General features: G+C 61.1%; 2 protein-coding genes across 6 annotated transcripts in view; one reads left to right on the top strand and one right to left on the bottom strand.

Annotated features, from left to right (window-relative positions):
- PTPN23 (protein tyrosine phosphatase non-receptor type 23) overlaps positions 1 to 5,444 on the top strand; it is a 41,042-nt gene extending 35,598 nt beyond the window's left edge. For both annotated transcript variants that reach the window (XM_002713335.6, XM_089306395.1), the window contains 12 exons: positions 44 to 109; positions 583 to 728; positions 920 to 1,231; positions 1,310 to 1,464; positions 1,561 to 1,712; positions 1,787 to 1,966; positions 2,059 to 3,796; positions 3,884 to 4,068; positions 4,156 to 4,260; positions 4,344 to 4,482; positions 4,557 to 4,670; positions 4,746 to 5,444. In XM_002713335.6, coding sequence (XP_002713381.2) covers positions 44 to 109; positions 583 to 728; positions 920 to 1,231; positions 1,310 to 1,464; positions 1,561 to 1,712; positions 1,787 to 1,966; positions 2,059 to 3,796; positions 3,884 to 4,068; positions 4,156 to 4,260; positions 4,344 to 4,482; positions 4,557 to 4,670; positions 4,746 to 5,228 — 3,775 coding nt within the window. In that variant the 3' untranslated portion in view covers positions 5,229 to 5,444. The remainder of the gene's footprint in view (positions 1 to 43; positions 110 to 582; positions 729 to 919; positions 1,232 to 1,309; positions 1,465 to 1,560; positions 1,713 to 1,786; positions 1,967 to 2,058; positions 3,797 to 3,883; positions 4,069 to 4,155; positions 4,261 to 4,343; positions 4,483 to 4,556; positions 4,671 to 4,745) is intronic.
- Positions 5,445 to 5,617: 173 nt separating this feature from the next.
- Positions 5,618 to 16,280, bottom strand: part of SCAP (SREBF chaperone) — an 82,167-nt gene continuing 71,504 nt past the window's right edge. For all 4 annotated transcript variants that reach the window (XM_008260548.5, XM_051852511.2, XM_008260547.5 and 1 more), the window contains exons 9-23: positions 14,908 to 15,020; positions 14,244 to 14,338; positions 13,016 to 13,114; positions 12,669 to 12,887; positions 11,557 to 11,933; positions 11,062 to 11,250; positions 10,788 to 10,989; positions 10,594 to 10,709; positions 9,969 to 10,488; positions 9,806 to 9,891; positions 6,908 to 6,990; positions 6,656 to 6,822; positions 6,430 to 6,510; positions 6,066 to 6,272; positions 5,618 to 5,990 (exon numbers count right to left, since the gene is read on the bottom strand). In XM_008260548.5, the coding sequence (XP_008258770.1) occupies positions 5,745 to 5,990; positions 6,066 to 6,272; positions 6,430 to 6,510; positions 6,656 to 6,822; positions 6,908 to 6,990; positions 9,806 to 9,891; positions 9,969 to 10,488; positions 10,594 to 10,709; positions 10,788 to 10,989; positions 11,062 to 11,250; positions 11,557 to 11,933; positions 12,669 to 12,887; positions 13,016 to 13,114; positions 14,244 to 14,338; positions 14,908 to 15,020 (2,800 nt within the window). In that variant the 3' untranslated portion in view covers positions 5,618 to 5,744. The remainder of the gene's footprint in view (positions 5,991 to 6,065; positions 6,273 to 6,429; positions 6,511 to 6,655; positions 6,823 to 6,907; positions 6,991 to 9,805; positions 9,892 to 9,968; positions 10,489 to 10,593; positions 10,710 to 10,787; positions 10,990 to 11,061; positions 11,251 to 11,556; positions 11,934 to 12,668; positions 12,888 to 13,015; positions 13,115 to 14,243; positions 14,339 to 14,907; positions 15,021 to 16,280) is intronic.

Raw genomic sequence — 16,280 nt, 5'->3', positions numbered from 1 at the left:
CAGAACATGTGGGCTGCCAGCAACTGCTCTGTTGCTTCTACAGTGAGGAGAAGGCCAAGCTGCTTCGGGAGATGATGGCCAAGATTGAGGACAAGAATGAGGTCCTGGAGTGAGTGTGGGACTGGGGGGAAGGGAGGCAGGGGTGCCAGGGGGAGCATGGGAATGGTTTCCCACCTCTACTTCCTCACTCAGGGTCTTGTGGGCCAGAGATACAAATGAGAGCCCTGTCTGGAGAGGAGGATGTCCCATCTGCCCCCCCCCCCTTGTTTCTAGCCATGCCTGAGCATGTTCTGTGGGACCAGGCCTGGTGGGAGAGGTCAGAGGGTAGGCGGTGGTGACTAGCTCTTGGCTGAGCTCAGATCTAGCTTGAGTGCAGAGCGCAGGGGCTGACCCTCACTACTGAGAGGCAGAGAGACAAGTGAGCTCCTAGCCACGGATTCAGCCTCCAAATGCCCACACTGGCTGGGAGCTCAGTCCAGTGCTCCCACATGGAGGCAGGGGCTACTGCAGCCATCACCCCAGCAGGCTTCCTGTAGGTGGAAGGTGGTCTCAGCCTACACCTGGCCCTGTTGCCCTCCACAGCCAGTTCATGGACTCGATGCAGCTGGATCCCGAGACAGTAGACAACCTTGACGCATACAGCCACATCCCGCCCCAGCTCATGGAGAAGTGTGCGGCTCTCAGTGTCCGGCCCGACACTGTGAAGAACCTTGTGCAGTCCATGCAGGGTGAGTGAGAGCGCAGGCAGGTAGAGCAGGGAGCGCGACCTCAACCACGGTGGCCTCCCTGTGCTCCTGTTCCTGAGGAGCCACGTGACAGGCATCCAGCCCGTGCCTCTGTGCCATGTGTCATGGGGGTCAGGCCAGAGCCGCTGCCTGGTCTGCCTGCCTCAGAGGCCGTCCCCCACGTGCATCCCCAGTGCTGTCGGGCGTGTTCACGGATGTGGAGGCCTCCTTGAAGGACATCAGGGACCTGCTGGAGGAGGACGAGCTGCAGGAGCAGAAGCTTCAGGAGGCAGTGGGTCCGGCCGCGGCCAGCCTGGCTGTCTCCAAGGCTGAGCTGGCAGAAGTGAGGCGAGAATGCGCCAAGTACATGGAAGTCCACGAGAAGGCCTCCTTCACCAACAGCGAGCTGCACCGCGCCATGAACCTGCACGTCGGCAACCTGCGCCTTCTCAGTGGCCCGCTGGACCTGGTGCGGGCCGCCCTGCCCTCACCGGCCCTCACCCCAGGTGAGCTCTGCCTTGCTACATGGCGGGGGACTCGGAGCCAGGTGTTTCTCTAGCCTCACTGACCACTGCTGCCCACAGAGGACAAGGCTGTGCTGCAGACCCTGAAGCGCATCTTGGCCAAGGTGCAGGAGATGCGGGAGCAGCGCGTGTCCCTGGAGCAGCAGCTGCGCGAGCTCATCCAGAAAGATGACATCACCGCCTCGCTGGTTACCACAGACCACTCGGAGATGCAGGTGGCTGGGCGTGCGGGCGGAGGGCTGGCTGCCTTCCCCACCCAGGAGCGAGCGCTGGGGCCCTGAGTCTGTATGCCCTGTCCGCCCCTCCCTCAGAAGTTATTTGAGGAGCAGCTGAAGAAGTACGACCAGCTGAGGGTGTACCTGGAGCAGAACCTGGCTGCTCAGGACAACGTCCTCCGTGCACTGACAGAGGCCAACGTACAGTACGCAGCCGTGCGGCGAGTGCTCAGCGAACTGGACCAAAAGTCAGTGTCTGCCCTGTGCCCGGCCCCAGGTCCCACTCTGGTAACTCGTCTTAGCCAGCCCTTCTGCCTGCCAGGTGGAACTCGACGCTACAGACTCTGGTGGCCTCATACGAAGCCTATGAGGACTTGATGAAGAAGTCTCAGGAGGGCAAGGACTTCTATGCAGACCTGGAGAGCAAGGTGGTGGCTCTGCTGGAACGGGCGCGGTCTACCTGCCAGGCCCGCGAGGCCACCCGCCAGCAACTCCTAGACAGGTAGGTGTGGCCCTGAGATTGCTGTTTGGCTCCAGCACAGGTAGGCTGGGCTCACAGGAGCCAGCTCCGCTTTGTCCTTGCCTGTTCCACAGGGAGCTGAAGAAGCAGCCGCCGCCGAGGCCCACGGCCCCAAAGCCGCTGCTCCCCCGCAGGGAGGAGGGTGAGGCAGTGGAGATGGGAGACCAGCCTGAGGAGCTGCGCAGCCTGCCCCCCGACATGGTGGCCGGCCCGCGGCCACCTGATACTTTCCTGGGAGCTGCCACCCAGTTCCACTTTACTCCCAGCCCTTTTCCTCGCGCCACAGGCCCAGGACCCCACTACATCTCAGGCCCCGTACCCCCTGGCGCTTACCCCAGCCCCACGCAGCTGCTACAGCCCAGGACCACAGGGCCTCCTGCAATGCCCATGACACCAGGGCCTGCCCTTTACCCAGCCCCTGCCTTCACACCAGAGCTGGGCCTTGTGCCCCGGTCCTCTCCCCAGCATGGCGTGGTGAGTGGTCCCTATGCAGGGGCAGGGCCACCCCCACCAATTGCGGGTCTCCCCTCAGCACCACCACCCCAATTCTCAGGCCCTGAATTGGCCATGGTGGTTCGGCCAGCTACTACCACAGTAGATAGCGTCCAAGCACCCATCTCCAGCCATGCTGCACCCCGGCCCAACCCTACTCCTGCTCCTCCTCCCCAGCCCTGCTTCCCAATGCCCCCGCCCTATACTTACCCTGTGGGGGCCCAGCAACCCCTGACATTACCCCCAGCCCAGCACCCCTTCTCCTCTGGGATCCCCGCAGGATTTCCAGCCCCCAGGATTGGGCCGCAGCCTCCTGCTTCTCGAGTGGCATTTGGCCCTCAGCCGGCCCAGCAGCCCCTTCCGCTCCAGCATGCACCCCTCTTCCCATCCCAGGCCCCAGGACTCCTGCCTCCACAACCCTCCTACCCTTTTGCCCCCCAGTCTGGTGTCCTGGGGCAACCACCACCCTCCTTGCACCCCCAGCTCTACCCAGGCCCCTCTCAAGAGCCTCTGGCACCCCACTCAGGGGCTCTGCCTTTCCCCAGCCCTGGGCCCCCTCAACCTCCCCATCCCAACCTGGCCTATGTTCCTGCTCCTTCCCCCAGGCCACTGGGCCCCCAGGCCGCCCCTCTTTCGATTCGAGGCCCACCTCCTGCTGGCCAGCCCAGCCCCAGCCCCCACCTGGTGCCTTCACCTGCTCCTTCACCAGGGCCTGGCCCAGGCCCTTCTCGGCCCCCAGCAGCAGAGCCACCCCCTTGCCTGCGCCGAGGCACTGCTGCCGCAGACCTGCTCTCCTCCAGCCCAGAGAGCCAGCACGGTGGTCCTCAGCCTCCGGGGGGTGGGCAGCCCCTGCTGCAGCCTACCAAGGTGGATGCAGCTGAAGGCCGTCGGCCACAGGCCCTGCGACTTATCGAGCGGGACCCCTACGAGCATCCTGAGAAGCTGCGGCGGTTGCAGCAGGAGCTGGAGGCCTTTCGGGGTCAACTGGGGGACACGGCTGCTCTGGATGCCACCTGGCGGGAGCTCCAAGATGCCCAGGAGCAGGATGCCCGAGGCCGCTCCATCGCCATTGCCCGCTGCTACTCACTCAAGAACCGGCACCAGGACGTCATGCCCTATGACAGCAACCGCGTGGTGCTGCGCTCAGGCAAGGACGACTACATCAATGCCAGCTGTGTGGAGGGGCTCTCCCCATACTGCCCACCCTTAGTGGCTACTCAGGCCCCACTGCCTGGCACAGCGGCTGACTTCTGGCTCATGGTGCATGAGCAGAAAGTATCAGTCATTGTCATGCTGGTGTCTGAAGCAGAGATGGAGAAGGTAAGTCCGAGTTGGCTGGGTGCTCCCTGGGGGAGTGGGGGGTGGTCCTGAAGATCACCTGTGGCTCCTGTCTTGTCTGCTCCTCAGCAAAAGGTAGCACGCTACTTCCCCACTGAGAGGGGCCAGCCCATGGTGCACGGCGCCCTGAGCCTGGCACTGAGCAGCGTGCGTACCACTGAAACCCACGTGGAGCGGGTCCTGAGCCTGCAGTTCCGTGACCAAAGCCTCAAGCGCTCTCTCGTACATCTCCACTTCCCGACTTGGCCTGAATTGTGAGTCTGTTGCCTTAGATCTCTGGGAGTGGGTAGAGGGAGCGCCTCAGGTTAGACCTGGCTCACGGACGATGCCCAACCCCGCAGAGGCCTGCCTGACAGCCCCAGCAACTTGCTACGCTTCATCCAGGAGGTCCACGCACATTATCTGCACCAGCGACCACTGCACACACCCATCATTGTGCACTGCAGGTAGGGAGCAGGCAGTAGCCCATGGGCTCCTCCTCCGTGGGCCCCTGGCCTGGCCTCACACACCGCCCCCCTTCTTGCCTCAGCTCTGGTGTGGGCCGCACAGGGGCCTTTGCACTGCTCTACGCTGCGGTGCAGGAGGTGGAGGCTGGGAACGGGATCCCGGAGCTGCCTCAGCTGGTGCGGCGCATGCGGCAGCAGAGGAAGCACATGCTGCAGGAGAAGGTGAGCTGGGGGGGTGGTGGCGGCCTCGGGCCCAAGTCCCCCGCCAGCTGACCAAGCCCAGTGCCCCCCTGCAGCTGCACCTCAGGTTCTGCCACGAGGCAGTAGTGAGACACGTGGAGCAGGTGCTGCAGCGCCACGGCGTGCCCCCTCCCTGTAAACCTGTGGCCAGCACGAGCACCAGCCAGAAGGTGAGTGAGGGTCCCCGGAGGCTGCGGGCAGCCACAGCTTGCGCATCCCTCTCCTCACTGACCGCGTCTTCGCAGAATCACCTTCCTCAGGACTCCCAGGACCTGGTTCTCGGCGGCGATGTGCCCATCAGCTCCATCCAGGCCACCATCGCCAAGCTCAGTATCCGGCCTTCTGGGGGCTTGGATTCCTCGGCTGCCAGCTTGCCAGGCCCTGCAGAGCCCCCAGGCCTGCCGCCAGCCAGCCTCCCAGAGCCCCCCCCGATCCCTTCCTCCTCTCCACCACCTCTCTCTTCACCCTTGCCTGAAACCCCCCAGCCTGAGAAGGAACAGCCGGTGCCTGAAGCCCCCAACTTGGGGCCCCCGTCCTCCTCCCTGGAGCTGCTGGCCTCCTTAACCCCAGAGGCCTTCTCCCTGGACGGCTCCTTGCGGGGAAAACAGCGGATGAGCAAGCAGAACTTTCTCCAGGCCCATAATGGGCAGGGTCTGCGGGCTGCCCGGCCCTCTGATGACCCCCTCAGCCTTCTCGATCCACTCTGGACACTCAACAAGACCTGCTGAGGCTTTGCCTGTCTGGTCCACACTACATCTTCCTTGCCCACCTGCTCATGCCCAGCCAGGCCTCTGCGGGGAGCACAGCCGCTGGTTCCCATTCCTGCTGCCTTCATCCCTCCCTGGCCCAGCCTGTGCACTGCGGGCCGGGGGTCGGTTCTGCTCCTTTGTGGGACCTGACATTTTTCAGTTCTTTGCTACTGAAATAAACCACCCTGTTCTGTGGCCAGTGTCTCATAGTCTGTTCCCTGCTGCCTTGCGGAGGGAGCCCCAGCTTCAACTCTGTTGAAAATGTGGAAACCCCTCCCCCATTTTCCTCTTTGAGCAACTCTACAGGGGATCTAGGCTCAGGAATTCCTCCAGGAGAGAGGAGTGGTTCACAAGACCTCTAACAGATGTTATTTTTTAAAAATGTTTATTACAGTCAAGAGGCAGCTGCCAGAGGACACCCAACTCCTCCCCCAAGTCTCAGTCCAGTGCATTGGCCCACAAGGCTTCTCCCCCCTGTGCCTGGGCACGGAGGGCTCAATCCAGCTTCTCCAGCACAGAGGGCACATAGACTAGGCTGAGCTCACTGCCAAAGTTGCAGACAATGGCAGCATTGTCCAGCACCAGGATCTGGCGGGCAGGCTGGGCCTCACTGTTCTTCCCCAGGTAGACTGTCTGTAACAGGTCCCCGTAGTTTAGGTCCCAAAAAGAAACACATCCCTGGCCACCAGTCACCAGCAGGTTGTCTGAGATGACACCCAAACTTGCACCACAGCCCAGGTCCTGGAAGCAAGGAAAGGACAGGCTCAGGGTCTACCTCTCAACCCGAGTCCGAGAGCCCAGGCCCCAGATGCCCACCTGCTGAATGGAGTAGAGCTTGATGCCTGTGCTGCGGTCCCAGATGCTGATGAGGTCATCCAGGCCACTGCTGATGACGCAGGATGCGGTACAGGTGAGGGAAGTCACGTCCCCACGGTGAGCAAACATGTGGCTGACCCGGCTGCCTGTCAGCACATCCCACAGACAGATGGCCCCATCTTGTCCACCACTGGCCAGCACCATGGTCTGGGGGAAGAAGCCCAGGGCACCGGGTCACATGTGGAGCACCTTTGTCAACAAGGTTGTCCCTGTAACTGGTGGTCATCACTCTGCCTCCTGGAAGGCCTTTGGGGGCCATCTCCCAGGAGTCAGGAAACCTTGGTACCCTTCCCACAAGGCTTACCTGGTCAATATATACAGTTGTGATGGCCCCAGAGTGGCCCTGCAGGGTGAAGAGGCAGCACGAGTCCTCCAGACGGAACACCTGGGATAGGGATGAGCATCAGGCTCTCCGTTCTGGGGTTTTCCAAATCACACTTGGGCCAGGAAATGCCTTCCTCCCTCATCCACGAAGTCTTTCCTTGACTGACCCACAGAGCTCAGCACCCAGAGGCCAGGTCAGTACTCACTCTCAGCGTGTGGTCCTGGCTCCCAGTCACCAAGCGCCCAGCGGCAGCTTTCAGGGCTGTGATGGGTTTCTGGTGTGCACAGGGCACTGTGTGGGTCAGGTGACAGGCCACTGTGTCACTGCTGCTGTACATGGGAGATGAAGGGGAACTGCCCCGCCCAGGGGTCCCTGAGAACAACAGGCCAAATGAGGGCTCTCATGGAGGGCACCTAGCAGGCAGCTCCCACCACCTCCCAGCCCCAGTGCTTCTGACCTCTGAACTGCAGGGGGCTGAGGGCGGTGTGGGTCTCCAGGGAGAAGAAGTCAAGGGAACCATTGAGCCGAGCAGCCACAATCCTGGAAAAGAGCAGCAGCTGTGGACGTGGGAATGAGAGGCAGAGGGGGCAGCAGCTCAGACTGCAGTCCTGATTAACCCTTTAGCTGTAAGATGGGAGTACCAGCGCCCACCTCACAGGGAGGCTGAGAGAATTAACTGAGCTAATGTGCACCAGGTGGTGTCTGATGAGCAGCACAGAAGGCTGTAAATTAAAACAGGTGAACAGGGGCCCACACTGCCTGCAGTGCCAGCATCCATGTGGATGCTGGTTCACACCCCGGCTGCTCCACTTCTGAGCCAGCTCTCTGCGATGGCCCGGGAAAGCAGCAGAGGATGGCCCATGTCCTTGGGCCCCTGCACCCATGTGGGAGACCCGGAGGAGGCTCCTGGCTTCAGACTGGTTCAGCTCTGGCCGTTGGCGGCCAACTGGGGAGTGAATGAGCAGATGGAAGACCTCTCTAACTCTGACTTTCAAATAAATAAATAAAATCTTAAAAACAAGCAAAAAAAAGCCGGCGCCGTGGCTCAATAGGCTAATCCTCCACCTTGCGGCGCCGGCACACCGGGTTCTAGTCCCGGTTGGGGCGCCGGATTCTGTCCCGGTTGCCCCTCTTCCAGGCCAGCTCTCTGCTATGGCCAGGGAGTGCAGTGGAGGATGGCCCAGGTGCTTGGGCCCTGCACCCCATGGGAGACCAGGAAAAGCACCTGGCTCCTGGCTCCTGCCAGGATCAGCGCGGTGCGCCGGCTGCAGCGGCGGCCATTGGAGGGTGAACCAACGGCAAAGGAAGACCTTTCTCTCTCTGTCTCTCTCTCTCACTGTCCACTCTGCCTGTCAAAAAAAAAAAAAAACAAAAAACAAAAAACAAAAAAACAAAAAACAAGCAAAAAAAAAAAAAAAAAAAAGGTGAACAAAGGAACCCTCCAGAGCCTGAGGCTTACAGGGTGGCTACTGAGAAGGGAAATGCCAGGTGGCATTGGGCTGTCTCCACCCCCAGAAAAGCAGCTCTGACCTAAGCTTGGCCTACTCCATTTCCTTTTCCACAAAGAATTTCTTCTGCTCTTTTTTTAAGATTTATTTTTATTTATTTGAAAGAACTACACAGAGAGAGGTAGAGACAGAGAGGTCTTCCATCCGCTGGTTCACTCCCCAGCTGGCCACAACAGTTTGAGCAGGGCCGATCTGAAGCCAGGTGCTTCCTCCAAGTCTTCCACGTGGGTGCAGGGGCCTAAGCACTTGGGCCATCCTTCACTGCTTTCCCAGGCCACAGCAGAGAGCTGGACTGGAAGAGGAGCAGCCGGGACTAGAACCGGCACCCAAATGGGGTGCCAGTGCCTCAGGACAAGGCTTTTAACCTGCTGCACCACAGCACCAGCCCCTCTCTCGAGTTCTTGTGCACTCAAACCCTGAGGCAGCCTGAGATGTCTGGACTTTCCCTAAAGTCAACAAAAAGTCACACAGCAAGGGAGGCTTCACAGCGAGCGCCAAAGAGCCCAATGAGCTCGACCAGGCTGGAGGGCAGCATGTTGGCCAAGCTCTGCAAGGAGCCCGGGCCATGAGTGATGAAGGCAGGGGAACTGGCAGAACAGTTAAGGGCAGACACACACACACACACACACACATCAGGCAGAAGGTAGTGCCAGTGATAACAAAAGGAAGCACAGGTCAGGCGAAGACATTTGCCAGGTGATACCTGACAAGCTGGGGACTCGAGCCCCACAGGGAACGCGGATAGAGTCCTGGGGAACAGCCACCACTGAGAGGTGCTGTGGAGGGGCAAGCACAACAGGAAGAGGGAAAGAACAGAGGCAGCAGCCACACAAAGTCATCTAAAACAAATAAACAAACAAACGAAAACTCTCTGAAAATGCACTCCTCCCACTGAAAATGCAGCCGAGATACCCAGAAGGGTCAGCATTGACAACTGCAGAGCGAGAAGGGGCTGGCACTGCTGTGCAGCAGGCTAAGCCTCCGCCTGCAGTGCCTGCATCCTCTTTGGGCACCAGTCCGCATCCCGGCTGCTCCTCTTCCGACCCAGCTCTCTGCTACGGCCTGGGAAAGCAGCAGAGGATGACCCAACTGTCTGGGCCCTTCACCCACATGGGAGACCTGGAAGAAGCTCCTGGCTCCTGGCTTCGGATCGGCGCAGCTCCAGTCATTGCAGCCATTTGCAGAGTGAACCAGCAGATGGAAGACCTCTCTCTGTCCCTCTGTCTGTGACTACCTCTCAAATAAATAAAATCTTAAAAAAAAAAAATAGATGGAGGCCGGTGCCATGGCTCACTAGGCTAATCCTCCGCCTTGCGGCGCCGGAACACCGGGTTCTAGTCCCAGTCAGGGTGCCGGATTCTGTCCCGGTTGCCCCTCTTCCAGGCCAGCTCTCTGCTGTGGCCAGGGAGTGCAGTGGAGGATGGCCCAAGTGCTTGGGCCCTGCACCCCATGGGAGACCAGGAGAAGCACCTGGCTCCTGCCGTCAGATCCGCGCAGTGCGCCGGCCGCAGCGCGCCAGCCTTTGGAGGGTGAACCAACGGCAAAGGAAGACCTTTCTCTCTGTCTCTCTCACTGTCCACTCTGCCTGTCAAAAAAAAAAAAAAAAAGATGGGAGACAAGAAGGTGGTGTTTCTGCTGTCATGGTTACAGTCATGAAGAGGCCTACTGCAGGCACCTCAACCCCAAACTCACTGTTGTCACTCTCCCCCTGCAGGTGGCCCACACCGTTCACAGCAGAGGGAGTGAGCACACAGGAGGGAAGTCGTCAGAAGCCTGCAGCCTGAGACTGGCCTCGCCAGGCCAGGCGGGGCTACCTGGGGTAGAGACAGGGAACCCAGTGCTCTTACCTTTTGTCCAGGAAGATCAGAGCTGTGATGCCGGAGGAGACCTCCTCGCTGCTGCAGCACAGCACACCCTCGATGGCGTCCCACACCTGCAAGCACAGAGGCTGTGAGCACCTGCCAGCCAGGAAGGCCCACAGTCCCCTGCGGGAACACGCCCTCTGCCCACCTCCAGGCGGCCGCTGCTCCGCCCCACCACGATGAGGCTGCCCTGCAGCTCCAAACTCCAGATGGAACCGTCCGCGCTGGGGGCCCAGGCCAAAGAAGGGGAGCCCTTCTCGAGACAGGCCCCCTCGTCCTCAGGACCTGGGGGCAGCACAGGCCCAGGCGAGGGGGGCCGCAGGGCCGGCGTGTGGACAGCTGCCAGCTCCTCCTCCTGGTATACCCGCTGCACCAGGCGGCTGAAGTCGTAGCCCAGGGAGTCCCGAGCACGGCTGCAGCCTGCCCGGTGCCGGGGTTCTGGCTGAGTGGGCTCTGGGGACGGCGGCCGTGCTGAGAAGTTGGTGTCAATTAAGCAGGTGAGGTCTGGCTGGTCCCCGAAGAGGGAAGATGACGGAGGGCCCCGGGGACGGTGTCGCAGCGGCGGGCTGTCCCCAGGCTCCTCTGGGCCAGCCTTCCCACCATCTGACAGCCGTTCCCAGTTCTCCTGGGCCTCAAACACACTGCCAACACCACTGTCCCGGCGCTGCCTGCAGGGGTGGGCAGGGAGGGCGGATGAGGTGTGAGGATCAACGGCTGGAACGGGGGTCTCAGAGCCCAGGGGGTGCGGCAGGGAGCAGGGCAGCCACACCTACCCAGGGCGCGGGATGCGCGTGAGGCAGTCCCCGGTCTGTGCATCCCACACGCACACGCGGCCGGCCAGGCAGCAGCTCACCAGCAGCATGCCGTCGCTGGCTAGGCACTCGATGTCCTGCGGAGCCACGAGTTGGTAGAGGTGGAGCCTGGGCCCCAGCCCCACCACCCGCCTTCCCCCCAACCCTGTGCTCACCATGAGGTGGCCGCGCAGCACCAGCGGAACGATCTCCGTCTCCGGCGGCGCGTAGCCGTAGTCATCACAGGGCAGCTCTCCCCGCCGCCGCCGCCCGGGCCCGCCACCGGGCTGCCCGTAGTTGCGCGGGCAGAGCACGCGGTAGAGGCAGAGCAGCAGCAGCACGAGCACGATGCCCGCTGCCAGGCCCAGCGCCGCCACCCTGCAGGCAAGCAGGGCCCATGAGCGGCAGCCCCGGGGCCCCGACCCACCCATGGCCCCGGCCCGGCCTTACTTGTACAGCGTGATGTCGCCATGTGTCCGTGTCTCGCCTGGGCCCCTGGCCCCGGCCTCCCAGAGCCCAGCTGGCACCGGCCCAGGCCGAGGCCAGGCACTGCGGCTGTCCTGAGGGTGCCGTCCCTCCAGGGCCTCCCTGGGGTTCAGGTGGAGCGTGACCGGGATGACGGGCAGCAGGCTGATGTACCTGGGACCGGGAAGGCGCCATCTCAGTGGGGACACCCTGTCAGGCCCAGTCCCCTCCCTCTCTGCAGGTGCAAAGACCACCCTCCCCAGGGAGGCCTCCCAGCCTTCAGGGTGGGACAGAGAGGTCTCCCCCCAGCCCAACACCTAGGCCTGGCTGCTTGGTCTATTCCTACCTCACAAACTTGTAAATATTTTTAATTATCTGAAATGCAGAATTCAAACCAAACAGCTCTCCCACCCGAGGGGAGGGGGAAGCTCTGGGCGGTGGGAGCAGAGGTGGTGGCAAAGCTGGCCTGGCCCAACTCACCTCTTGGCCAGGGTGATATTGTAGTAGCTGAAGAGCGTGGGCCAGTGGCGGAAGGACAGCTTCCTCCAGAGCTCCTCGTCCTCGGGCCCCCAGGTCACCTCTGGGACAGGGCTGTCAGGCACACCCTCTGTGGGACCCCCAGGCTCAGGCCGCTCACCTGGCAATGTCTGGTTTTCGGGCAGCTTAGGGGCATCAGGTGGGAAGATGGAGAAGGCAGGGTCCGGATGTCTGGCGGGCAGCACGCCACTAGGCACTGGCACCGGTGCCAGGGCACCCTCACCCAGTGGGCTCTGTTCCGTCACCTGGGCAGCGAGGTAGGTGCGCAGCCCTGCGGGGTCTGTGTACACCAGGATGCCAATCCAGACAACAGTACCAGCCTGCAGGGGGGCGTTGTGTGCTCAGTGGGACCCCCCCCGGGGGGGGGGTGCAGGGAGGAATGGGCAGCCCCAAATCTCAGCAGCTTGAAGAGGGCAGCACCGGGACTTTGGGCCTGGATGTAAACGGAGGTCAAAGGCCCCAAGCTGTCTCTGCCTCCCCAAGTACTCCCACAACCTCTTGCCAACATTTGCCACTGGAGCAGTGGCTGATTTCCCTTCCATGGTTAGAGGTTGGGTTTCCTGACCGGGACGCACCCTGGAGGACCTTAGGTGTGACTCAGGTCTTCCTCACCCCTCACCCCTCACCTCCTCCACAGCTGCAGTCCCTGAGGTCTGCACGGAGGGGGAGCCAGCTGCCTGACCTGCTCCAGAGACCCTCCAGGCCTGAGTGCCCAGAGGGCTCAGCCACAATCCCTCTCCCTCAACTCCTAGGAAGAAGAGCTGCTGCCCAGCACCCTGAGGCCTGCACACCGCAGCAGCCCATGAACCCCGACCCAGAGCACCCTGTCCAGCAGCTCTGGGGAGACGTCACTGCCTCCACCTGGTGACCCTCAGACAGACTCATCTCAGCAACCACTGGCACCTGGGCAGAGAGGGCACGATGGGCTGGATGGGCAGTCTCCCAGAGCCAGCCTTTCAGGGCCATGGGCACCCAAGGCAGAGCACAGCAGCTCCAGGGCTTGAGCGCTGGCCCTCAGAGGGAGCAGGGCAAGGCAGGGCAGGGCTGGCAGGTACCATGATGAGGCGCTGTGCGAGGCGGGTGCGGGCCAGGAAGTAGATGACACGCAGCCTCTTGGGGAGCCGCAGGTTTCGGAAGGAAGACGTTTGCAACGTGATGGTGTGGGCTGTGGACGGCCGTGCAGCCAGTGGCCTCTCATAGCGCACTGGACGCCCCACTGGTTTGGCTGGGGGTAGGCAGGCCTCAGGGGGCAGCCGCTTGTTCAGGTCTGCAAGCTGTTGGGGGCGCAGTGGTCAGGGTCCAAGTCTGCTGTCCATGCTGCATGCATGGGAGGGCTGCCCCTGCCCAAGGTCTTCGGGGCTGGGGAGGAGGGCAGGGCAGGGCAGGCTCAGCCCACTCCTACCTCCATCCTGCGAATGTCGATGGACAAGACAGTGGTGAAGAAAAGCATCTGCAGGAAGAAGTCAGACACTAGGCCCACGACGGCAAAGAGACAGAACTCCTGGAACGAGAGCACGCGGGGTGTGGGAGGAGGGCAGGGGCAGGCAGGACACATAGGGAGACGCTGGCGACGGAGGGACGGTGCCAGCAGCTCACTTCATGCCCACCAGAGGGCAGCAGAGACCCCCACACCTTTCCCCAGAAAAGGCTGACGTGTGGGTGCTCTCCACCACCCTCTTGGTCTTCCTCGGGAACCTCTAAGTCTCAACAGCCTGATCCCCAAGGTCCTCACCTACTGAACCCTTGGCCCATCCTGTGCCACCAACCTAGCCAAGCCAAGGACTGATCAGAAAGCTCCTCTCCAGCCCCAGCACTGGAAGGCAGGGCCTGGGAGCAGGAGGGATTAACTCTGTCCTCCAGCCTCGGTCCCAAGATGGGATTTCCTGAGATTTCCACTTTCCTCCCCTGCCTTTGAGACCTCTGGCACATTACGAGTTTTGGCTCAAACTGAAGCTACAATGACCGTGTGTAGCACACACAGGCACAATGGTGGCATCAGCTAACACTCCACGCCCGCACCACGGTGTGCAGGCAACACTGTTTTACCAGGAGGAAAGCCTGGTGCGCTTTTCCCCCTGCTCCTCCCCAGTTCCCAGCAGCCCTGGGGAAAGTCCCCTCTTCACCGCCTGCAATCATGCTCAGCACAGGCCCATCGCTCCCTCTCCCTCCCCAGTGTGGGGCGCTGCCCTCCTGTGCGTCAGGCCAGGGCTGTGCCTGTGCAGGCTGCAGCTGTGGACAGACCGGGGCCGTGGGAGGCAGACACGAAGGAACTGGTTCAGGGGCCTCAGCGCTGCTGCCTGGGCAGCTTGAAACTGCAGTCACTGGCTTCTCCAAGCCCCAGAGCCTCTCCTGCCACCGGCTGAATGGGAAAGCAGGCAGGAAAGGGTCAAAGGTGGGGGTCAAAGGCAGAGCCTACCTGGCTGAGTGCTCAAGTCCACAACCCAGCCAGGCTTTACTGAGTGCTTCTGAGCCCTGCATGCAATACAACCAATATGCAGGCAGAGGTCCCGTCTCCTGGGCAGAAGCGTCTGTACTGAAGGAGAAGCGCACCGCACCTGCCCTTGGCTGCACAGCTTCGGAGCCCATCAGTGTGTTCACGCTCCTCTGAGCAGCAGGCCTTGGGGCCTTACCTGGATGGCAGGCACTAGGGTGAAGTAGCCAATGAGGATGATGCACAGCTCTGTCGCCATGTTCTTCATGATGGACCAGCTCTCACTGCTTAGGCCTGCAGGAGGCAACACCAGGGCACAGGGGCAGCTCATGACCCCCCTCTGCAAGGAGGCTACACACAACCCTATGCTCCTCTGAAGGGCAGAGGAGTGGGCAGCGGCCCAGCCTTTTGAAGCAAGCAACCCACCAGAACACGCCCCACCCCTCAGGACCCTGCCCATGTCCAGACCCCAAGGTGCTGGCACCACTGCACAGCTGCTTAGAAGGAAGTGGGGCTTCCAAGGCTTGGAGGGTACAGGGGAGAGCTCCAGTCATGAGAAGAGGAGAGAAGAGGGTGCAGAGGGATAAAGCAGGAAGAGCAGTCACGAGGCAATGGCTTGACTGGAAGGCACCAGCAAACACGTGCCCCACAGCAGTCTGCGCTGCTTCCTTGTTAATGCACGGACCACGACCGAGCACGGGCCAGCCTCACAGCTTCATGCTACCAGGGCCTCGTGAGCACTGCACGGACAGTGGAGGCCAGAGCAAGGTAAGCCTAAGGGGCTCCCAGCTTCCTCAGGCAGCCCAGGACCTCAAGGGAGAGGCCCTCTCCACCTCAGCGCCCCCGATCCACTGTTGTCGTACCTTGGGCGATCCGCAGCTTCACCTCGAGGTCCACTGGGGTCGAGACCACGGACTTGGTGAGCACCAGCACATTCTCTAACCCGATAACCACCACAAGGTAGGGAAAAATCTCACTAGGACAGAGGAGGAGAAGGGAGGGACGGGGCTGTGGTGGGCCCCCAACACACAGCTGGCTCTCCCCAGCCTGAGTCCTCGGGATGTTGTGGAGTTCCCAGGTACAGACGGTCAAGCAACTCCCACCAGGGCCTCTGTCTACACAGCGCTCAGCTTTAGGCAGGCTCCAAAGCCTTGCCGAGGTGCCAACAATCAGCCCTCTCCACGCACCCACCCATCCCAGCACAGGGAAGGGGCCCTGAGGAAGGATTCCACTACCCAACTCTCCCAGCCCTTCCTGAGCCAGACACTGCTGGCTGACTGAAATGACCACGGCCACAGCCCCACGTAGTAATTCCAAGCCATAATAGCTAAATGGAAGCAGGCTGGAACCAGCATAGCGCCCTGTGCGCCTGTGTTGAGATGCTGTGGTGGTGAAACCAACCTTCCTAAAGCAAACCCTACATGCTGCCTGAGCCCTTGGTCTCTCAACCTCAGAGCCTGCACCAGGCTGACACCCAAGGACATGGGTTCTACTTTGCCAGGATCTCCCCATGGGGCCAAAGTGAGGGTGGACTCTGAGAGACAGAGGAGAGGGGGATAGGCAGTGTTTCACACCACCAGGTTCAGGCAAGGGAACAAGAACTGTAAGCAAAAGTTGCCTTTCCCACAACTAGCCTGGTGAGCCGAGATCAATCCGTTAGCAATGGGGGAGGATGGGGGAGCCGAGGAGACCAAAGTCAGAGCTTCCGGATGGGATTTAGAGAGGAGAGGCAGGGGAAGGAAACATCAGGAACAGAGGTGACAAATGACACTGTGCTTGTACCTTTCAGAAAGCTCATTTGAACATGACCTATTTCATTTCTTAAGGATTTATCTGAAAGGCAGAGTGACAGAGAGATCTTCCGTCTACTGGTTCACTCCCCAAAAGGCCACAACAGCCAGGGCTAGGGCAGGCAGAAGGCAGGAGCCTGGAACTCCCACTGGGTCTCCCACATAGGTGGCAGGGCCCCCAAGGACTTGGGCCATCCTCTGCTGCCTTCCCAGACACATTAGCAGGGAGCTGGATGGAAAGCAAAGCAGCTGGGACTGGAACTGGTGCTCTGATAGGGATGCAAGCAGTGACCTAACCTGCTGCTCCACAACGCTAGACTCAACCTATTTTATTGGACATTTAAAAGTTTCAAAGGTTAAAGGAAAGCAGTGTACCCTTCTCTACCTCAAACCCTTTAAGAAGCAGTGTACAAATGTACAACACACCCAGGCACATCCATACACAC

The sequence above is a fragment of the Oryctolagus cuniculus genome, chromosome 10, assembly GCF_051225735.1.
Source record: "Oryctolagus cuniculus isolate XC-2025 breed Fujian yellow rabbit chromosome 10, ASM5122573v1, whole genome shotgun sequence".
NCBI lineage: Eukaryota > Metazoa > Chordata > Mammalia > Lagomorpha > Leporidae > Oryctolagus > Oryctolagus cuniculus.
This window is presented reverse-complemented; position numbering and strand designations above follow the sequence as displayed.